Consider the following 24682-nt stretch of genomic DNA (forward strand, 5'->3'; position numbering starts at 1 on the left):
TCCTCAAAACATTACGTATTTTGCAATACATGTAATGTAACTATATGACGTTGCACTATTTCTATGAGTAATAAATAGCTAGTATAATAATATAGCTAATGGTAACTAACGTTACAGTATGCAAGTAATTATTCTATCGATATGTAATGCTAAATAAGGTTTGCTAGTACATTATTTCAGCAACATGACAAGCCAGTGAATTAGTAGGTTTCAATAGTTGCTTTGCACAGTGCGTGACATTTTATCTGTATGTTATGCGGCTAGAGTTTGACACCGAGTCAATGGGCTCCGACGAGGAATTCACACCCACAGCGTCTTCGAGGAGTCAACGGGCGGGGAGAAGAGGAAGCATCAGGCAGGGGACGGGCAGGCCTGTTTTTAAATGATCTTAGTTGTGTAGTTCTTAAAAAATGAAACAAATCAAGCAGGGATACTTACTTGTCAAGCAGAAATGTGGCTAACTCTGCATCGGTTTTTAATCCTTTCAGGACATGTAGCTCCCTCCACCTCAGAAAAGCCGCTCCGATATTTACCCTCGTTTTATTTCGGGCTCTATCTAATTCTTTCTTTTTGGCTTTTTTATCATCGTCATCTGTCTTTTTCCGTTTACCCGTCTTTATTTTATGAGCAGGTGCCACTCGAGGAATTGGCAGTTTGGATTGTTTTTCCGCCATGAGCAAAGCTGCGGCACACCGGTAATCAATGTTCCCTCTAATTTTTTTTCTCGCCGAGCAAAACTTTTCTCTGTTGAGCGCACATTTTGGCCACCTGAGCAAAAACATACTTTATATCAGACCTGTACAATAAACGTAAACACACACACACACAAAAAATGGTTTTATCATGCAACTGTAACATTTAACTTTAATGTGCCATTTCTATTTTATTTGACCCTTGATGTAACTTAGTGATTTATTAAATAATATGTTTGAAAACAAGCAGTTCAGTCACTAAATTAAGCACATTTTAAGTTACTTGAGATTTTTTCACATTGCTGTATTAACTGTACCAGTCTTTATCAAGAAATTCTATTAAAAAATAATTTCTGTCCTCCTGCAGGACAGTTCAATTCTTTATAATAATATAATATGAGCAGTTACAAAGATATTGTTTGGGACAACCATAATGTGTTTTTGTACAGTCAATTATTAGCAACAGACAGCGTTAAACCATCAAATTACATGTTTATTGCTTATGAATTTCCCAGATTTTATATACCGGGAGGAGATTTTTCGTGGCAAAGAGCCCTAAACAATCCCCTTGTGAGATTTTTTTTATTTATCAATTTTTTATTAGGCTTACATTATAATATAATAAAATATAATATAATATTTAAGTATTTAAACTGATATACAGTATTATATCAGTTTAAATGCTTCCATTTGTTTTAATATATTATATAGTGAAAACAAACTGAAGCATTTAAACTGATAGCTAAATATTTTTAAGAAAAGTGAACGTTAACTCGTTTATAGTTATCTAAACATCCCTGAAACCCACACCACCACACACAAAAATCTATTTAAACTGAGGTATATAACTGATGTATTTTGAGTTTGCACGCTTCACCTGTGGTGGGTGTGTGATTGTAAATGTCTCAGAGTTTTGTTAGCATTCTGTGCCCATCATCCGTTATTTCCACCACTTTTCATTAAAACATGACGTTTTATTTCACATTTCTTTTCGTTTCGCGTTGCCTCTCGTATTGATGTATTTCAGGGATGGACAACTCCGGTCCTGGAGGGCTGGTGTCCAGCAGAGTTTAGCTCCAACCCTAATCAAACACACCTGAACCAGCTAATCAAGGTCTTTAGGATTAGTACACAGCAAAAACTGCAGTGTTAAATTAACTCTCCTGGGAGTACATGTGAGACCATACTCAAGAGTGTTAAAGTGTTAAAATAAGAGTGTTAAAAGAACACTGAAAAGTGTTAAAGTTAATAAGATAATTAAGTGATTAATTGAGTAATGATTGACCATTATTGAAGACACCTGATGATAACAAGCAGAATCACCAAAGGAGAAAATCACAATTTTTAAGCCACCATCGTGGAGATGAGGGTTTGCTTTAGTTGGGCTCTTGTCCCTTGACTTTTTAAAATAATATTTAGTTTGGGCTGTTTTAACTGAGTTATGACATCCAGACAAACAAATGGAAAAAATGATCAGGTGGTGTTGGTTATGTTTTCACATAATCATTATTTGGTCTGAATATCTGAACTCATTTAGAGCCCAATCTCTGAGTTAGATTGACATTATTGATTACAGCAGAACTGTGATTCTACAGCACAAGATCAGCTCTATCAATATTAATCTGAAGGATTTCACAAACAGTTGTTCTGAGCAAAAAAAAAAAGAATCTTTCTCTTAGGCACACACAGACATCAAGAATCAGCCTGTGAATCTCAATGACGGTGACAAGCAACATATTCTGATCAACAGATCAACTCTGAACATTAGAAAACAAGCTACTAAAAAGTCGCATAAACGGAACAAAATAAAATATGAGAATAAAGGAAATTACTAAAACAATCCAGCTCATAATTTATTCATTCAGCAATGCATGATGGGAGCCATGGATGAATTTTGATTGGTGGCACCCAGAATACACTGCAACATGCTTTATTATTCTCACCACTGTTGAGATTCACAGGCTGATACTTGATGTCTGTGTGTGCCTAAGAGAAACATTTTTTTTTTGCTCAGAACTGTTTGTGAAATCCTTCAGATTATATTGATAAAGCTGATCTTCTGCTGTAGAATCACAGTGCTGCTGTAATCAATAATGTCAATCTAACTCAGAGATTGGGCTCTAAATGAGTTCAGTGATTTAGGTCAAATAATGATTATGTGAAAACATAACTAACACCACCTGATCATTTTTTCCATTTGTTTGTCTGGATGTCATAACTCAGTTAAAACAGCCCAAACTAAATATTATTTTAAAAAGTCAAGGGACAAGAGCCCAACTAAAGCAAACCCTCATCTCCACGATGGTGGCTTAAAAATTGTGATTTTCTCCTTTGGTGATTCTGCTTGTTATCATCAGGTGTCTTCAATAATGGTCAATCATTACTCAATTAATCACTTAATTATCTTATTAACTTTAACACTTTTCAGTGTTCTTTTAACACTCTTATTTTAACACTTTAACACTCTTGAGTATGGTCTCACATGTACTCCCAGGAGAGTTAATTTAACACTGCAGTTTTTGCTGTGTACTAATCCTAAAGACCTTGATTAGCTGGTTCAGGTGTGTTTGATTAGGGTTGGAGCTAAACTCTGCTGGACACCGGCCCTCCAGGACCGGAGTTGTCCATCCCTGATGTATTTAGTCCGCAAACATGACAGTATTCTTACAGCGACTGATTTGGCTCAGGGCCAGCCAGCTCACACGCGCTCAATCGTTCTCTTTCTATGAAACCTGTAAACCGCATTCACCGGTTCCAACTCTATAGCGACAATAACTCTATAGCGGTTGTCCAGAGCACTGCAATTATTTCTCATTTAAACTACTACAATCATTTTCATGTCTGTTCTCTGCGCGGCAATTATTTCTTCTGCGCGGCCGCGGCTTCAGAAGTGCGCGGCCGCGCACGCGCACAGCTTAGAGGGAACATTGCCGGTAATCTTGAATTTAAACGCCTGTATGCGCTGTGCATGAGAGGGGTGAGATCAGCGCACACGCAAGCTTGATTGACACTGCTAAGACACTCCTCCTGGCTCTGATTGGTTGTTTCTTACCGGGAGCTGTGTATTTCTGCAAATGGCAATAGGACCACTGGGAGGAGCCAGAGGAGCTTAATTTTTTCACAGATTATCTGTCTCATATTCTACTGTCAGGACATAATGACAGGTTTAACAAATATGTAAAAAATACATTTTTACAAAAGTTACCTACTGCAGCTTTAAATCACGCGTGCTCACCGAGTCTACGAGTCCGTAGGCCGTCCCATTCAGCATTTTAACGCTCTGAAGTGTGCTCAGCAGCGCCCCCTTTGTACCCTTGAAGCGGTCTTCCGCGAAGCCCGCATAGATGCAGGCTCCGCACACTTTAACTACCCATGAATCCTTGCGAAATGCCAATCAGACAACGGATGGGAGGAGATTGATGACATGACTGAGAAGAAAATATTTAAGTATAGGTATCATTACGGTTTTTATGACCTAGGTGTACATTTTACCTGTTGTTACCTACAGTTTATACAAACATTATGGTCATTGACCAGTGGTTGATATCTCAAACATAATAATAGCGTGTTGAATAATACAATCGCATTATGATTCATTAAATAAATAGAACCGAATGTCAGGGCTTTACTGAGTCATATGTAAACCTAGTATTTATATTTAAACCTGTAAATTCATCTGAAACTCACGCACAGACCAGACCGATATTTCCGCCGTGACGATCGAGTCTGTCCCAAAAATACCTCTCAATGCGCCCTCGTGGACTCGCGCCAAGAGCCCTATAGGTCGCACTACATGACGTCACCAAAGTGTGGACTCTGAGGAAGTCCACAAGTCCGGAGTGTGCCATTTGGGACAGGGCTATATGGTGCCCCAGGGATGACGCGTTTTTGTAGGCCAACCCGGAAGTTAGCGGCGCACGGGTTCCCTCGGTTGAAAGCCTATGCATTTTTCCCATAGACTTCTGGAAAATCGCAGAAAATAAGCTCTGTGTTTAACAAAGGGTTATGACACTTACACGTTTTGTCTATCAAGATGATCTTTACGAGTTAACACAACATTTATAGATTTTGAAGCCTAAATAAAGTCGTCAGATATAAAAGGCTAACAGTAGGCTATAAACGGACTACAGCACACCATAGTCGCAGATCAATGTCACCACCACCAAGCTTACTCAAACTGTATTTAAAAAACAACTTTATTTAAAAACATGCTCGCTGATTATGATCTGCGCTGTTATTAATACTTATCCACTTTTTCATGAGAAATGCTGTCCAAATGTCCCGTTTTTAATGATGACGTCTAAAGTCCCCGCCAAAGGAAGTAGTCCCTTTTAGCAACTTGTTAGCAACCGCCGATTTTAAGACACAGTAAAAGCTTAAAAAAATCACAAGTGGGTTATAACTGGTGTGTTTTATGTCATAGATCAAAACGTGAAAGTATTTAGAGGCTTTGTTAACCACAGACCTTATTTCAGGCGATTCAGCAGAAACCCATTCAAAAAACCCATAGACTTCACGGCGTTGGAACCGGAAGTCCTAAAATGCTAACTCGCTTCTGGATTTTGCCTACAAAACTGCGTCATCCCTGGGGCACTCTATTAGCTTGAGATGAAGCAGCTACTTGGAAAAACTGCTCAAGAACATCTTTATGTTGCTGGTGATACATAATTACTTTACTGTGAAGTTTAATGTACAAAAACAAAACAACATGATGACATTATTGTTTGTTTGTTTTAATATAATTTTACAAACAATTCTGAGCATATTTGAGTCAAACCCGTCTGTCACAGGACAGATCACAGTCTAATAGAGCTGATTTCAGTCATAAGTCAGTTTTGAGCACATGTGTAGTTCCTGTGTTTGTCCTCTGTGTGTCAGTAGTGTGTGAAAGTGTGTGAAAGTGTGTGAGCAGCTGTGAGCATTTTTATAGTTTCTACATTTCAAAATGCAAAAAACCCTTTTCTACATGTTTTTCTGCTCAATAGTTATTTTGAGTGTTTCTGGAGTCACAGGATCATCAAACTCCTCTGAGGACGATGAACATCTGCTCTATTCTGAGAGAAACACAATCACTCCACCTGATGATGAAATATGAGTTTAACTCGCTCAGATTCACTGTTTGACTTCAGTAAATGACACTGTTGAGGCAGTTTGTGGAATAAATCAGGAGTTCAGGAGCTTCTCCGGGTTTCTGTAAGAACCAGCTGAAGAAGTTTCTCCTGTTCCAGTTTCTCTCCATTGGATCAGAGGTTTGTTCATATTCATCAGTTACACTGAGGTTTATCAGCTCATGTTATCATCAGATACCAGTTTGTATCTTCTCATAGTGTTGTGAATAAGTTTTCAATAAAAAATCAGTTAAAAGCACAAATTAATATTCTTATCTTGCTCTTTCTTATCGGAGGCTGTGATTGGTGCAGAGGAGGGAGAGGCGTGTCTGAACTGAACTGTTGATCAGGACTACAATTAAAACAGCAGCTGATATAAAACTCTTACTGTCTGCAGTATATAGTATGAATACAGTGTATAGTGAACAAATGACATGTTAGGATGAGATACTCAAATCAAATAACCATGGAGAATTATGAAAATTAATATCTATTATTAATAAAAGGCGGCAACTGAAATCACTCAGATCTCAAACGTGTGACTGATCTATAAGAGCACAAAATCTCTTTCTGACCTCTATAATTATTAAGAGTGGCAGATTAATTTAGATGATTTTATTTCAGATGTTTGTGTGACGATGTTGTTTCAGATCCTCCTTTGAGCAGCTGCAGTATCAGTTCAGTCACTGTGACTCTGACTGACAGAGGTTTTTGTACGACTCTTTATCACTGTGTGAACACCCAGCCACTGATATAGTGTGCACTCTGACAGTAATAATGTCCAGCATCTTCAGTCTGGACTCCACTGATGGTCAGAGTGAAATCACTGTTAGATCCACTGCCACTGAATCTAGATGGAGTTCCTGACTGGAGGGTGTTGGCCCAATAAATCAGGAGTTTAGGAGCTTCTCCAGATTTCTGTAAGTACCAGGCTAACCAATCATCAGAACCATCATTGTACACATCTGTGCTGGTTTTACAGTTGATGTTCACAGTTTGTCCTGGTTGAGCTGCTGTCATTGAGGGACTCTGAGTGACGGTGATCTGTCCTCTACACTCTGAAACACACAACAAGAAGAAAATCAGCAGAAGACATTAATGATCTTTACCAGAACAAGTTCATGTACTGTAGTAAATGTAGTAAATGCAGTAAAGTGAGTGTCACCGTTGAGCAGCAGCAGCAGAGAGCAGATGATCAGAGCGTGTGTCCTCATCTTTACTGGGAATGAGTGAAACTGAAGGACAGTGATGTTGGATTTACAGTCGGACTGACAGACGCTCTGATATTGAGCTCCAATCACAGGGGTGGGACACAAATTCAAAGCGTTTCCTCTCAAATGTGTCTCAGACACTGACAGCAGAGCAGAAATGTGAAGAAATTAAATTTCCCTCATCAAACACTGCTGCAGCAAACTGGATGTTTAAAAATAATTGTGACCTTTTTATACTTTCTCACAATTACATTTATTATTTTAAAGCCAATTTTATTTCATAAATAAACTTCACTCAATGGAGCATGAAAACACCTGCAGATACATGATGAAACAAGAACATTTGACCAAATTATGAACCTCACAGATATAAAATATTTAAATGACATTTTTTTGAGGTAAACATGCATGACAGACGCATTTCACTCATCTCTCATGGTGTTTTATAGATATTTTCAGTGTTTCTGGTGTTTCAGGAACAGCTCTATTCTGACAGGAAAACAATCACTCCACCTGATGATGAAAAATGAATTTAACTTGCTTTGAGACACGAGTTTGACTAATAGAGAGACACGGTTCATATATAAGGTTCATATAACAATGAATTAATGCATTTTCATTGCAAATGTCACAGCACTGTGCAGCATATGGCTGTAAAAACCAATGAGCTTTAAATCACAGATGGATAGAGGAAAATCTGTAAAAATCTGAAAATCTAACTTGATATGCAGAAAAATCACATTAATGATCAACTAAATGCTGTGAAAATAGCAGCTAATGTCTATTGCATATATAGATATTCATATGTGAATGAGGTTATGAAGGGAATGAGGCAGTAGAGGGCGATACTGATTATTCCTTAAATATCTGCCACACATCTTCCTCTTGGAGCTCGTGGACATGCTGGAAATCACTAGAATGAGAGTTGAGGTCTGGACTGTGTTCTGATAGAGGACTGTGTGTGTTCATCAAGTGGAAGTTGATTTGATTGTTTTCTGCAACTATTTATGAGTGTTTGATGTTTTTATACTTGTGATTTATGTCAGTATTGTTGTTCTTTTGTATAATAACCACACCTTGATCCACATGTTGATCCATATCTCAAATAAAAGCAACTAATGGAACTTTGTGTTTTATAATCGATGCCCCACAGTGATTTTACTATTTAACTAGTTCTCATGAAACTTTATTACAGAGGTTGCAGATGCAGTCAGGAGTTCACTTGCTCTCCAGTGTTCACGGACCAGATCTGACTGATCCAATATGGTGGACGACTCACATGTAGATCTCAATCATGTCACTGATCTATAAGAGCACAAAATCTCAAGGCAGATATACATTTTCCACAACATTTTTAGTCTAAAGAGGGTATGAATATGAGGAAAATTAACAGTGACACTGATGGACTTTGTCTAGTTGTTTCTCTCAGCTAATGCTTTGAATGCTGACCTCAATAATTTATTAAAAAAAGCTGAATTTTGATGATTTTATTTCAGATGTTTGTGTGACGATGTTGTTTCAGATCCTCCTTTGAGCAGCTGCAGTATCAGTTCAGTCACTGTGACTCTGACTGATGGAGGTTTTTGTACGACTCTTTATCACTGTGTGAACACATTTTTACTGTTGATGTAGTGATAACTCAGACAGTAATAATGTCCAGCATCTTCAGTCTGGACTCCACTGATGGTCAGAGTGAAATCACTGTTAGATCCACTGCCACTGAATCTAGATGGAGTTCCTGACTGGAGGCTCCTTGTTTGATAAATCAGGAGTTTAGGAGCTTCTCCAGGTTTCTGTAAGTACCAGGACACACAGGCTGGGCTGCAGTCTGTAGCAGCTCTACTGAGTTTACAGCTCATCTCAACAGTTTCTCCTGGTGTTGCAGTTTTTACTGCAGGAGTCTGAGTCACTGTGATCTGAGCTCTACAGCCTGAAAAACAAACCATTTATCAGTCATTAAAATCGATATTATTTTTTACATTTTAAGATTGTGTTAAAATTATATAATTTAACTTGTTCCAAATACATGCTGTTCACCTTGTAGTATAAAGCAGTATAAGAGCGTCCAGATGATGATGAAGGTCATGTTGATGAAGATTGTTGTGTGTGTCAGTGATGAAGTGTTAAACTCACAGCACTATAAACACTCTCAGAGCACTGAAGCATCTGATCAATATGCAAACACACTCCAGATCATTTCCCTGAAGACAGCAGAAACACTGTTTTGTCATTTAGTATCTTTGCTAATAAATTTCTATTGATCATTTTCAGAAACAGACACTCCTGATTTACTTCATGTTATTTTGGGTGGATCTTCTCCCTCTAAACACTGTTTTAATGATCAGTTTCATTCAGACTTTGATGCTGAGAGCATTTAATACCTGCTGCAGATTTGATATCATCATGATACTGTAGAACAGGTCAAAGGTCATCCAATAGAGAATGACCATCTACATCTGGCTAAAGATTTCATTATAAAGCAGGTCATTAGAATTGGCAGAGTTTAAATCACACATGTTTTGTAAATGTGATGAATTTAGTTTTTGACTGATTATAACAAGTAACAATAACAAGTATTTCATTTAAAGATGAATATTTAGTGTGTGTTTTCAGCTCAATCATGTTGATGTTGAGAAGAGCTGCTGTTGAGTCTCATATCAATGTGTGTGAGTGTCGTTCGTCTCTTTCTCTGCTGGAGTTTGTGTTCATTTGAGTGTGACGGAGGTTTTTGTACGACGCTTTCACTAGAATGAAGCACTGTGGTACACTTTCGGTGGAGGAACTGAACTGGTGATCAGAAGTAAGTCTTTCTTAAATTATCTTATTACTTAATTTTTAATTTTTTTATTATTTTAGCAAAAATTTGTTAAGATTATTTATTTATTAGAATTTTTTTTTAAAAGTTTCTTTAATAATTTCAATATTTGATTTCATAATTTATGTCATGTAAATTATTTTACATGAACAATTTAACATTATTGGTGACATTCGGTTGTATTTTAATGTGTGGATGGCAGTATTTTATGATATATTTAATTATTTCTTAATATATATATAATTTTGTTTATAATTAAATGTCAATTTAACAATTAAGGGTTTTTAAAGTCATGACAGCAAAGTTTGATAAAACAGACAAAATAAATCTAATTGTGTGCGTCATCATCAGACAAAGACAAATTTAGTTATTGAACATTTTAAAAATCAATCGTTTAAACTATTAAGTTTGCTGATGATTATGATTGTGTCGTAACAGAATTTTTTGAAAATGTATAATTGAAACTGCTGAAAATTACTATTATGTCAAAAAAGAAGAATAGTTTTAAAAATACAATTAATGCTGAAATTATTTACATTTATTTTCTAAATCTTGTGAAGAAATCACAGTATATTGATCAACTTTCATGTGGATGTTTTTAAAAATTAGATTGAGATTCAAATGTTTTGTAACTTAATTATGAAAAAAAATCAAACAAGTATATTTTTCATATTTTTCATTATTTATTTAAATTTAAAAATTACTATTGTCTTTAAATGTCATTGTTTTACATTAATAATTTAAGTTTGTATTATTGCTAAAGTTTCATTTATTTTATGTATTGACTGCAGTACTTTAACTCTATTCACTTATTTCTCAATATATATAATTGTCTATAATTCTTGATAAATTTAACAATTAAGAGTTTTTTTAAAATGTATTATAATAGTTTTATAATACAGACAAATATAACTTTGTTGGTTCATCAGACAAAAAGAAACTTAGTTGAAATTTGAAAATTAATATAAATTTGATATAACTTTAAAATATCAAATTTGAATCTGATGATTATGATTATGAGTGTCTGAATAGCAGAATATTTTTTAAAATACAATTAATATTGAAATGTTGAATAAAAATAATATTGAAATTAAATTTGCTTTCTAGATATTGTAATGAAATTTCAATATAATAATCAATTTACTTCGACATTGTTTTTCAAAATCATTCTGGGGATCATTTTAAAATTTAACTTATATTTGAAGACAAATCATAATTTCTACAGTTGTTCATGTGTGTTTGTGTGTGTTTGTGCAGCTGGTCCCGCAGTGAAGCCCTCCGTGTCTCTGCTGCCGCCCTCTTCTCTGCAGATCTCTGGAGACTCAGCCGCACTGCTCTGCCTGCTCAGCTCTTACTCTCCACAGGGGGCGACGGTGAGCTGGACGCTGGACGGGTCAGAGGTCAGCGAGGGGGTTCAGACCAGCGCAGAGAGCGAGCGGGACGGACGCTACAGCCGCAGCAGCGTCCTGAGCCTCAGCAAAGCACGCTGGGAAGGCGCGGATCGCTTCGTCTGCAGAGTAAGACATGACGGAGCTGATCACGAGGCCTCGTTCCTCAAGAGCTCCCAGTGCTGATGTTTCTCCGGTCCAGACGAGCCGTATCTGAGCGTCCGGCAGGATTCACAGCAGTCACGTGATTTACAGCTCAATACTGAAGCAGTCTTTCAATGTGCTGCCATTGCTGTTCATTCAATAAAGCTTCTGAACGCGTTACATTTGTGTCGGACTGCATCATTGATCAGTGTGTCGTTCATTCAAAGTCCTGCACTAAAGTTTCAGCTGCTTTTGATTGATTGTAATAGTTGAGAACAGCTGCATTTAGCAGGAAATGTCAAATGAAGCTCTTGGGGTTTGAACATGGTCACTGGAGACGGAGCTGCTCTATTCTGAGAGGATCACAATCACTAAACCTGCCAATGCAAATGTGATTTTCACCTCAAACTCACAGTTTCACTCTTTGATTGGTTCAACGCTCTCAACTGGAACACTTTCACTTCTGCTCATGAGAAATGAGTTATGAGTAATACATTTATAAACAGCTTTAGATGAAGGAGCTGCTTGAAAAACATCTGCATGTTACTGATACACCATGACTTTAGTGTAGTTTAATGTACAAAAACAAAACAACATATGACACCATTATTGTTAGTTTTTTTTTTTTTTTTTTTTTTTTTTTAGGAGTGCAAAACTTACAACATAGGGTGAACACAAAACACAACAACAAAACACAAAAACAACAATAAAACAGCAGTGATAGTAACAGCAATGAAAACTAAGCAGAAATGACAAATAATAGTAGTAATAGTAGAAGTATTTAAACAGTAATAGCATTGATAATAACAGTAATGATTATAATAATGATACTAAAGATGGTGATGATAAGTTGTGTTGACGGCAGTAGTAATATCAGTAGATAACATTGATAATAATAATAACAGAAGCGGTACTAATACTGAAGATGGTGATGAAAAAATTTGTGTTGACAGAAAAAGTAAAATCAATAATAATAATAACAATAACATTTGTATCAATAATAATGGCAACAGTGATAATTGTAATACTAAATATGGTAATGGTGATAATTTTGTATTGACAATACAACTGCAATAGTAATAATATAATAACATTAATAACAACAACAACAATAATAATAAAATAAATAATAATAATAATAATAATAATAATAATAACAACAACAATAGTAATTAAAAACATTAGTAATGCTAAAGATGGCGATGATGATGTTTTGTGATGGCGGGACAGTGATATCAATAATAATAATAATAATAATAAAATGACAGTTATAATGAAAGCATGACATATACCTTAACAAATACCACACCTCTCATAGTTTCTGTTTTTTTTTTTTTCTTGCTTTTTTTTTCTTCTTTCTTTTTTTCTTCTCATTCACAGTACAATTACTATTTGTAGGTATGCCTAAGCTGAGGTGGTGCATTAAAATCATGTGTGGTATATGTTAGGTGTTGGTTTGATTTGGTTATATTTTTATATTTTAGATATTTATATTATTATTCCCATTATTATTTTATTCATTTATTCATTTTTTAATTATTAAAGATATACATTATACCATTACCGTCCTTATAGACCTTATGTAGCCCCGCCCCTTTTCAGCGCTGCGCTCGTTGTCTTTTGACTTCCGGCTTGTATTTCCACAGCGATCGTATGTATTTATGAATGAACTGCTCATTTTAAAATCTTCCCGTTCTACTGACATTTGTTAAGACATCCGCTTTAAACATTACAATGCTCATGATAACTTTTGTTAACTCTACAACACGTAAATCCACTTCACCAGCTAATTATTCTTTAACAGCGATGCCATAGAAATATACAGGGCTACCGCGAAAACGTCTCGGGTTACAGATGTAACACCTGTTCCCTGAGTAAGGGAACGAGACGCTACGTCGAATGACGTGATGGGAACCCTCTGCATTTTGTGTTCGTGAAGCACCTCTGTATCCAACCAATGAGGAAACGTGACGTCAGAGGCGGGTGACGTCACGGATCAGGAAACTATAAAGCATACCCAGAACAAAGAACGCTAGCTTCTGGAATATGTCTGAAGCAAGACGCTCACAGGTATGCCGGGGGTATGGCAATGTGACGTAGCGTCTCGTTCCCTTACTCAGGGAACAGGTGTTACATCTGTAACCCGAGACGTTCCCTTTCGTGGGAACTATCGACGCTACGTCGAATGACGTGATGGGAACGCTATCCCAACTACGCCGTATCACCAAGTACCTGTCTGTTATCTTGTAGACAGAACTGAGGACCCCGGAGAGGAGCCTACGTCCAGGTTGTAAAACCAATAAATGTGTGCTGGGATGATCATCCAGCAGAACCACATATGTCATTAATGGATACTCCTGACATTAAGGCCTTTGAGGCCGCCATACCCCTAGTCGAGTGAACACTGACAGCTAATGGAGATGGCTGTCCGGCCCCCTCATAAGCAAGTGAGATAGCCTCGACCACCCACTTGCTCATTCTCTGCTTAGATGCTGGACCTCCTTTCTAATGAGACCCATAAAACACACAAACAATTGATTGTTTTGCCCCACAGGGCAGCTCTGTGGACATATGCATCTAAAGCCCTCACTGGGCAGAGCAGATTGAGTTTCTCCTGATCCGAAGTTGTAAATGGAGGAAGATGGAAGGCCTAAAGTACGATGGAACCTGGGACTTTGGTGGGGACCTTAGGCATATAGCCTGGTCTAGTGTGCAGGAACGCTTTGACCATTCCAGGTGCGAATTCCAAACACAAAGAAGCAGCTGAAAGTGCTTGAAGATCTCCTATTCTTTTAAGAGATGAAATAGCCAGTAGAAATATGGTCTTTAAGGGTGAGGAATTTCTCTGAAACTTCCTCTAGTGGTTCGAAGGGAGCCTCGGCTAACCCTTCTAATACCACGGCCAAGTCCCAGGCCGGAGTCCTTGTACGTACTGAAGGCCTCAGCCTCAGAGTACCACAGAGGGAGCGTATAAAAAAGGGGGTTTCGACCTACCGAGGAATCCCCCAGAGGAGTATGGCCAAAATGGCCGCATACACTTCCTCGTGGAGGGAGCTCTGGAGTGGAGTATGGTCTCCACAACCTCAGTTGGGAGAGCAGCATCTATGAGCCTGGCCCCCTCAGAGACCAGGCCCACAGTCTCCATAGTTCTGGGCGTGGATGAATTATCATGCCGCCCGCTTGAGACAGGAGGTCCTGCCTGAGAGGAAGCTCCATCAGGGAGCCATCTAGAAGTGACACTAGGTCTGAGAACCATATTTTGGTTGGCCAGTACAGGGCTATCAATATTAGACTGACCCCTTCCTGGCGTACTTTCTCCAGAACTCCCGGGAGCAGAGCGAACGGGGAAATGCATACAGACGCAGCCTCGGCCACGTCTGTACCATGGCATCCAGACCCAGTGGTGCTGAATGAGATAGGGAGAACCACAGTGGACACTGGGTTGATTCCCCTGAAGCAAATAGGTCGATTTCAGCTCGACCAAAGTTTTCCAAAGTGAGCTCCACACCTCAGTATGGAGACTCCATTCCCCGGGCCTCGGCCCCTGCCTCGACAGGGCGTCTGCTCCCACATTTTAATGCCCTCAGGTCTGGGAGGAAGTATTTTACTGCAAGAAATACCGCCATCATTTCCAGCCGATTTAAGTGCCAGGAACTGATGGTCCTCCCAGAGACCCTGAGCTGAGCGACCACTCATGATCGCCCCCCAGCCCGTGAGGGAAGCATCCGTCGTAAGCATTACGCGACGACGAGAAGTCCCCAACATGGGTTCTGGGACAGGAACCAAGGCTTTTTCCACATGACCAGAGCACGAAGGCATCGCCGCGTGACTTTGATCATGCAAAAAGGATTTCCCCTCAGGGAAAAACCCCTTGGTCCTGAGACACCACTGTAAGGGTCTCATGTGCAGAAGGCCAATAGTAATCACGTTGGACGCAGCTGCCATCAGACCCAACAGTCTCTGAAACTGTTTTACAGTGAGTGACTGGCCTAACTTCACCCCATTCACGGCTCCGAGAATGGAATTCACACGAGCAGGAGACAGCTGTGCCTGCATCGTGGTAGAATCCCAGATTACTCCTAGATAGTTTGCAATCTGACTCGGAACCAGCACACTCTTTTTGGCATTGAGCCTCAGCCCAAGCTTTTTCATGTGCGACAGAACAACATCTCGATGTTGAACTGCCAACTGTTCTGTTTGAGCTAATATCAACCAATCATCGATATAGTTCAGCACGCGGATGCCCTGGAGTCTCAATGGAGCCAGCGCTGCATCCACGCACTTCATGAACGTGCAGGGTGATAATGATAGGCTGAAAGGAAGAACCCTGTATTGGTAAGCTTTGTCCCCAAAAGCAAACCTGAGGAACTTCCTATGAGAAGGATGGATGGATACATGAAAGTAAGCATCTTTCAGGTCTATCACAACAAACCAGTCCTCGGACCTGATCTGTCCCTTCTTTGGAACAATGAAGTATAGGTTGTAAAACCCTGACAGCTTGCTGGGAGGAGAACCCCTTCTATAGCTCCTTTTTGCAAGAGCGTCATAACCTCCTGTTCCATTACCAGAGACTGCTCGGGGCCACCACTGTGGGAAGGACCCCATTAAACTGGGGCGGGCGAGACCCGAATTTGTAACCCTTTTCTATTGTGAGCAGCACCCATTTTGAAATATTTGGGAGAAGTTTCCATTCTGCCTTATTTACAAAGGGAACCAGTCTCTCGAGACTGGCCTCTGGTGTTTTTTGAACACTTGACTCGGCACCTTGAAGCGGCGAACCGGCAAGGAACAGCCGAATCAAGTGATGACCGGCCCTCCTCGGAGGATCGTTCGAGACCGCTGCGCCCTGAAGCACACTGGGTGGCAGGGTTAGCAGAACGCCCCCTGAGGGCACCAAAGAGGAATGGGTACCAAGTATTTTAATACCCAACCCTCTCTGGAGGGGACTGCCCTCCAATGTCCCGCGCCACTGGCATCAGGACCTCTTCGAAGCCTTCTTGGTGATAATTACAGTCCGCAGATCTGTGTTACCCCACAAAGACTTCGGCTGTGTCGCCTGTCCCTGTCCCCAAGCTTTCTGCGGGGGACCAAGGGTGGCGACACTTTCTTTTAAATTCCTCAGAATTTAATGTATTCAATATTTCATTTAATCCTCAAATTAAATGCAGCCAGTTCTTATATAAATATATATTTTTGAACAGACTGAATATATTTAGAATACAAAAAAGAATTATAGCTCGTAATAATTCGCAAGGTATTTTAGGGAAAGAGAGAAAGGGAAACTCCCGTCTGCTCAGATCCCTTAATATATAAATATATATACATATACATACACACACACACATGCATAATTACGGACACGTGATACATGCGCAGCCTCGGCAAATGCAAGACCCAAGCCGTATATTCATTCTTGCAGACTTAATCTACGCGCTGCCTCGGCAACGCGAGATCCGAGCCATATATTCTTTAATGAAAACCCAATCCACGCGCTGCCTCGGCAAGCGCGAGATCTGAGCTATATTCTTTAATGAAAACTCAATCCACGCGCTGCCTCGGCAAGCGCGAGATCCGAGCTTAGACTTTTATTCCCTCGAGAATAAAGCCAACAGGAGTGGAGCTACAAAACTCCCGCTAGTGCATAGGCTACTTTTCTTCGGGACATTTTTATGAATGAACACTGTCACTGTCAGTTGTTGTTTTTGTTTTTTTTGAGCTGACGTGCATGCCCCACTCCCAGCAAACGACACATAAATCGTGTGTATCCCCACTCGCTTTGTAGTGTAGCACAGGGGAAAAATCAAACTGCTGTTCACGATTGATTTGTTATAAACGTGTGATTTTGAAACACGATATGTGTGTGACTGTGAGGTGGCGATCCTCAGATGATCGATATCACAATATCCACCTCCTCAGAGCTGGACATGTGAGTATCGGTGCCTCAACCCGGGGGAAGAAACCGCAGAGTGTGCTTCCACCTGGGAGACGGCACTGAACCTGGCAGGTGAAGGCAGAGAAAGGGCGGCGCCCGTCTCTAACCCCTCTGTCAGATCCATTTGTGAACCCCACGAACGGAGCCTCCGCCCTGCCTCAGCAGAAGCGGGACCCGAGCCGCGGGGAACACTGGAGCACAGTGTCCTTAGAGTGAGTTTTTACAGTGCACACAGACGGCTCCCTCGAGAGCTGCCTGGGCATACTCACTCCCACTTCACTGCTGTTTCTCGCCATAATACGTGTCTTTTTTATATATAAATATATGGATTGGTGTGAGATACTCTTGTCCTCAGACGAAGAGATCGTGATTATTTATATATGATAAGACAAACAACACCAAATAAGACACACAAGATACAGAGAGCGCTTGCTGAAGACAACAGAAGCTAGCGTTCTTTGTTCTGGGTATGCTTTATAGTTTCCTGATCCGTGACGTCACCCGCCTCTGACGTCACGTTTCCTCATTGGTTGGATACAGAGGTGCTTCACGAACACAAAATGCAGAGGGTTCCCATCACGTCATTCGACGTAGCGTCGATAGTTCCCACGAAAGGGAACGGAAGTTCAAAGACAATATTCTAAAGATGGCGGCGCGCATGTTTCTCTGGAAAATAAGGTCTATATCAAGCAAAACATCATTACATCATCATAATTTCAGTACTGCTAAATGTTTCTGTAATATAACAACAATGTCAATAATAATTATAATAATGAAAATACTCACAATATTACTAAAACCTTGTATAAATATGTATAATAATAAATGAATATATGATTAAACAGGATGAGTGTGTCAGATTTGTAATAGTTGAAGGAGGTCTGATCTGGAGTGTTGTGGTTCCAATATACAGTTGTAATGAGATGAAAAATATTCTAAAGAGATGTAGTCTATGAGCAAATTTTTCCAGTGCGTTATGTGAATAGTGTTTCTGGATTTCAAGTTCAAGAAGATAGTTTTCTTGGCGATGGTTAGGGCTACAAGAAGCATCCTTTTGTTTGTTATTTCCTGATTGAGAGTTGATAGATCGCCCAGTAGACAGAGGGAGGGGGATAATGGGATGTGGCAGCCTATGAGGCGGGATAGGGATTCAGTGACGTCTTTCCAAAAGTGTTTAATGGGTGGGCAGTGCCATGTGGCGTGGATATATGTGTCCGGGCAGTTTTGTGAGCAGTGTGAGCAAATTTCTGATGTGAATCCCATTTTAGACAGCCTTTCCCCAGTGTAGTGTGTTCTACTGTATGAGCTGAAGGTTGGCGTTTTTAGTCATGGAATAAATATTTTTACAAATTTGAGTCCAGAAGTCGGTATCAGGAGCAATCGAAAGGTCTTCTTCACATTTAATTGTTGGTAAAGTTATGGTTTTATTTGAATTAGTTATAATTTTGTATATTTTGGAAAGTAATTTTTTCGGAGAGGATATATTAACTAAATCTGCTAATGCGGTAGGAAGGTGAAAATTGATAGTTCTATTGTTGATTTTGGAAAACACAGCTGATTTTAGTTGCAGATAATTCAAGAATTGATTGCTCCCGATACCGTATTCCTGGACTAAGTAGGAAAATGAAACGAAGTTGTTAGACTGAAAAATGTGATTTATATGTGTGATGCCCTTTTGTGCCCATTTATTGAAATTAAGTGTTTTTTGTTACTTGTGAAATCAGGGTTGTTCCAGAGTGGGGTGAGTTTAGATGGGGCCTGATTGGAGTTTGTGATTTGATGATATTTCCAGCAGGCTGTCAGAGCAGAGGCTATTGTCAGTGCTTTGAAACATGGGTGGCGTTTAATGGACTGACTAAAGAATGGGATGTCTGATATGTGCAAGTTTTCACAGAGTGATTGTTCTATGTCTAGCCATATAATGTCTGATTGAGTGGAGTGAATCCATTTATATATGCATTGAAGTTGGTTTGCTAGTGAGTAATGGTAAAAATGCGGTGCTTCTAATCCTCCTAAGGATTTGGGTTTTTGTAACGTGCTTAATTTTATCCGAGGTGGTTTATTTTTCCAGTAGAATCGGGTAATGATGGAGTCTAAAGATTTGAACCAATTGAGAGAGGGTTGGGTTGGGATCATTGAGAATAAATATTTTATTTTTGGAAGTACTGTCATTTTGATTATAGCTATTCTGCCCTGGATGGAAAGTGGTAAGTTGTGCCAGCGGTGAAGGTCATCTTCTATTGTTTTCAGTAGAGGAGTGAAGTTGAGTCCAGTCAGCTCTGACAGCCTGGAGGAAACCCTAACACCTGAATAAGTGATGTGGCCTGTGCATAGAGGAATGGGTGATACCTGGGCTACCACATCACATTTGGTTTGATGTAATGGAAGAATTGCGGATTTATGCCAATGTATTGCGTAATCTGATATTGTAGAGTATAAATCAATGGTTTTAATTATTTCTTGCAGAGATGATTGAGGATTTTGCAGAATGAGTAAAATGTCATCAGCATATAAACTGATCTTATGTTGTGTTTGGGGTGTGTGGATTCCTCTGATGAGGGTTCTGACGGACGGCTGCTGCTAAGGGTTCAATGAAGATGGAGAGAGTGGGCATCCTTGCCTAGTCCCCCTGTGCAGTGTGAAGCTTTGTGATGTTAGTCCATTGGTTGTGACTGTGGCAGATGGTGCTGTGTATAAAATTTTAACCCAATTAATAAACGACTCACCAAAGCCAAATTTTGTGGTGAATAAAAATTTCCAATTGACTCTGTCAAAAGCTTTTTCTGCATCTAAAGTGACTATAATGGTGTTTTCCTGTGGTATTGATGAATAATGGATTAAATCGTATAGTCTGCGTGTGTTGTTGGATGCCTGCCTACCTTTAATAAAAACCAGTCTGATCCGGGTGGATTATGAATGGGATAATTTTTTCAATTCTATGTGCAAGAACTTTACTGATTATTTTGATGTCTACGTTGATGAGAGATATAGTACGGTAGTTTGACGGAAGGGTTGGGTCTTTATTAGGTTTAGGGATAAGTGAAGTAGTGCACCGGTAATCTTGAATTTTCTTTTATTTCCGTTACACGCCGTTTTCACGGCGCTACCGGCATTTTTCAATGCCTCACCACTGTGCTACGTGCAGAGCCCCGCTGCACGAAGATGACGGACACGGGGAGTGCGTTGGATGTCTGGGCGTTGCCCACGCGGATGACGCGCTTGCCGGCGGCTCATGCCCACACTGTGAGCGCATGAGTTTAGCGTCTCTGCGCTCGCGGGCCGCCTTCTTCTCCGAGAGCGACCCCCCTGTTCATGCCCTCCCGTCTCCCGCGCCTGCCAGGAAAAGACCGCGGGGCAGAACAGTTCAGCGCATGGAGACGGGCGAGCACACGTCGGCCCAACACCCGCGTGCCTCGTCCTCTCCCCACAGAGAGCAGACCTCCGTCTCATTCTCCCGCCCAGACCAGCGTCCCTTGGTAGATGCGAGCGACCTCGTCTCCTTCGGTGGATCGGATGAGGAGCCGCTCTTCGACTCCTTATCCATGGCAGCCTCTGAACATGAAGCGTGGGCTGGCGAGCCGGACGACCCCGCCCCCTGCCTTCATTGGAGCCTATTGATCACGGCACTGGCATGGACGCCAAGTTATTCCGCGTCCTGTCTAAGGCCGTAGAGGAACTGGACCTCGACTGGGCTCCGCCAGAGGAGCCATCGCGGAGCCGCTTGGACGAGTGGTTTCTTCCAGGCCGCCGCCAGGCCCCTCGCCAGCGCTCCGTCCCATTCTTCCCCGAAGTCCACGAGGAGCTGACAAAGTCGTTGCGCGCCCCTTACTCTGCCCGCCTACACACGACCCACCGCTCGGCCCTCACCGCCGTGGACGGCGCGGAGGAAAAAGGGTACGAACACCTGCCGCCCCTGGACGAAGCAGTGGCCGCTCATCTCTGCCCTCCCGCGGCCGTGGGATGGAAAGCCAAGAGAGCCCTCCCGTCCAAACCCTGCAGGACCACCTCCGCCCTAGCAGGAAGAGCCTACGCCTCAGCGGGCCAGGCCACCTCAGCACTTCACTCTATGGCCATCTTTCAGGTTTTTCAAGCCAAACTCCTCCGCTCTCTGGACGAGTCCGGTATTGATGCGCCTGCCTTTAAGGACCTCCGCAGCGCTACTGACTTAGCCCTGCGGGCCACGAAGGCCACGGCCCAGGCCATTGGCAGGTCAATGGCCAGCCTTGTTGTGCTGGAGCGCCAACTATGGCTGAATCTGACGGAGATCAAGGAGCAGGACAAGACGGCCTTCTTGGATGCCCCCGTGGAGGGTTTCACAGAATGCTTTACTGCGGCGCAGAAGTGATCAATGAAGTGTCAATGAGACACTTTTTGCCGAAACGTTCTAGCTCCGCGTCTGCCTGTAGCCGCCCCAGGCCTGCGCCAGCTCAGCAGACCAAGCCCGCCCCTTCTGCTTCCCAAGCAGCACCGCCCAAGGAGCAACGCCAGCGCTCGCGCTCTTCTAAGCACTCCTCCTTCCCCAGGTGCCAGGGACCCCGGCCCAGGATTGTGCTGGACCCTGTGACTCCTAAGTCATCCTAGTCTGAGAAGGAAGAGGATTGGGGCAGGTCCCGCCGCGGCCGGACCCCCCCAAAAACGCTCCCGTGCAAACTCCCCTCCGCCTCGTTTATATCTGGGCGCGGAAGAAACACAACCTGCTGTAATAGGGCCCACATGTGCTGCGCCCTCACCAACCGCCGTTTTCACGGCGACCCATTTTTTAAATATTTCACAAAAGAGCAAATTTCCTCTTCCACCCAATACGGTGCTCGACCCCCTTCTAAGCGGGCCGTCATCCGATATTATTCTCCCTCTCGCCACCCGGGCCGAGGCTTGGAAAGCCATCCCCGGCGTGTCAGAGTGGATTCTGAAGGTCATAAGCCAGGGCTACTCGCTCCAATTTGCCAGAAGACCTCCACGGTTTGGCAGGGTCATTCAGATTTCGGTACAAGCGGACGACGCACATGTCTTCCGAACCGAGGTTTTAACCCTGTTGAGAAAGAGGGCTATAGAAAAAGTTCCCTTCCCAGAGAGTGAGTCGGGCTTCTACAGCCACTACTTCTTGGTGCCGAAGGAAGACGGCAGTCTCAGACCCATTCTGGACCTCAGGTTACTGAACCTTTCCCTCATGAAGCGAAAGTTCAAAGTCCTGACGCTGAAGCAGATCCTCACGCAGATTTGCCACGAGGACTGTTTCTGTTCACTGGATCTGAAGGATGCTTACTTTCACATCCAGATAGCCCCCCATCACAGGCGATTCTTGAGATTCGCGTTCAAGGGTGTGGCTTACCAATACACGGTCCTCCCCTTCGGGCTCGCCCTGGCTCCTCGCACTTTCACGAAGTGCATGAACGCGAGACAGATGGGAATACGTGTTTTAAACTACCTCGACGACTGGCTCATTTTAGCCAGCTCGCGCACAGAACTAGAGCACCACAGATCCATGCTTCTCAGCCACTTACAGTGCCTGGGTCTCAGGGTCAACCCAGCCAAGAGCTCGCTGCTTCCCACTCAACGTATCCCGTTCCTGGGTGCAGTTTTCGACTCTGTCCAGACTCTGGCCATTCAGCAGCTCGCGGCCTCCATCAGGAACGAAGCCTATCTCCCTCTGAAGCTATTCCAGAGGTTGCTAGGGCTCATGGCTTCCGCCTCTCCAGTTCTTCAGCTTGGCCTATTTCGCATGCGGCCTCTGCAGTACTGGTTGAAGGTTCGGGTACCTCCCTACGCTTGGCGCCACGGTTGCCTGCACCTCAAGGTCAATCAGGCCTGTCTGGCAGCCCTGAAGCCCTGGATGAACCCCACTTGGTTCACACTCGGAGTACCCCTTCAGGCGGTATCACGAAGAACGGTACTTTCGACAGACGCATCCAACTCGGGTTGGGGCGCTCTGTGCGAGGGCAGTCCGGCCTTCGGCTCGTGGACACACGAGGAAAGCCACCTACATATCAACTGTCTCGAAATGCTGGCAGTGGCACGAGCCCTCCATGCCTTTCGGGCTCATCTGACGGATCGCCACGTCTTAGTCCAGTCGGACAGTATGACAGTGGTCTCCTATATAAATCGCCAGGGAGGTCTTTCGTCCAGCCGCTTATGCGCTCTGGCGAAAAGCCTTCTGGAATGGGCATCCCCAAGGGTTCGGTCGCTCAGAGCAACTCATATTCCCGGAAAGAACAATCTGGGAGCAGATATGCTGTCTCGGAACAACGTTCCCTCAGATGGGTGGATGCTCCACCCCCAGACGGTTCTCACTATATGGGAGCTCTTCAGGAGAGCGGAGGTGGACCTCTTTGCCTCAGAAGACAACTCTCATTGCCCAACCTATTATTCGAAGGAGGACGATGCATTGGCCCACACATGGCCCAATACCCTTCTTTATGCCTTTCCTCCGATCGCCCTGATCCCTCAGGTTATCAGGCGAATCAAAGAGGATGAGCACAGAGTTCTGTTAGTGGCCCCACTCTGGAGGAGCCAGATTTGGACCTCGGAGCTTTTTCGGCTTTCCACAAAAGCCCCATGGCCAATCCCCCTGAGACGGGACCTCCTCTCTCAGGCGAACAGAACAATCTGGCACCCGCAGCCGGAGCTTTGGGCTCTACATCTGTGGATTCTCGACGGGAATCATCTGACCTTCCGAAGGAAGTGCTAGATACCATTTCACAGGCGAGAGCCCCGTCTACAAGACGCCTCTACGCCCAGAAGTGGTCGGTCTTTGTTAGCTGGTGTTCCACACGCAACATCGACCCAGAAGGATGTGATGTTTCTTCCATCCTGACCTTCCTCCAGGAGCGTTTAGAGTTGGGACGAGCCCCCTCTACGCTTAAGGTCTACGTAGCAGCCATTGCAGCGTTTCATTTGCCCATTGCTGGACAATCAGTAGGGCGGAACGATTTGGTCATTAAGTTCCTGAGGGGCTCTAGGCGATTGCATCCTCCTCGTCCCCTCACCTTTCCCCCCTGGGACCTCTCTGTGGTCCTCAGAGCTCTTAAAGGTCCTCCTTTTGAGCCACTGCGTCTAGCGGGCCTCAGACCCTTAACGCTCAAAACTGCCTTACTACTTGCTCTGGCATCAGTAAAGCGAGTTGGCGATCTGCAGGCACTCTCGGTGAGCCCTGCATGCCTTGAGTTCGGTCCAAACTACTCCATGGTCGTTTTGAAACCAAAAATTGGCTACGTTCCCAAAGTGCTCTCAACGCCGTTCAGAGCACAAGTGATTTAACTCTCTGCGCTTCCCTGTTCATCGGACGAGCCAGAGCTGGAAACTTTATGCCCCGTTAGGGCTTTACGCGTCTACATTGAGCGATCACAGCCTTTCCGGCAGTCTGATCAGCTATTCGTTTGTTTCGGTGGTCGCACC

General features: G+C 42.5%; 1 long non-coding RNA gene and 1 gene segment (V, D, J or C); one reads left to right on the forward strand and one right to left on the reverse strand.

Annotated features, from left to right (window-relative positions):
• Positions 1-8594: 8594 nt before the first annotated feature.
• On the reverse strand, positions 8595-9188 carry LOC125277424. The segment is given in 2 exon segments: positions 8595-8941; positions 9049-9188. Coding segments are annotated over 2 exon segments (381 nt in total).
• On the forward strand, positions 9132-11538 carry LOC125277425. Its single transcript, XR_007186900.1, has 2 exons — positions 9132-9811; positions 11084-11538. It is a non-coding gene; the product is annotated as an uncharacterized LOC125277425 (long non-coding RNA).
• Positions 11539-24682: the final 13144 nt, after the last annotated feature.

The sequence above is a fragment of the Megalobrama amblycephala genome, linkage group LG10, assembly GCF_018812025.1.
Source record: "Megalobrama amblycephala isolate DHTTF-2021 linkage group LG10, ASM1881202v1, whole genome shotgun sequence".
In the NCBI taxonomy this organism is placed as follows: Eukaryota; Metazoa; Chordata; class Actinopteri; order Cypriniformes; family Xenocyprididae; genus Megalobrama; species Megalobrama amblycephala.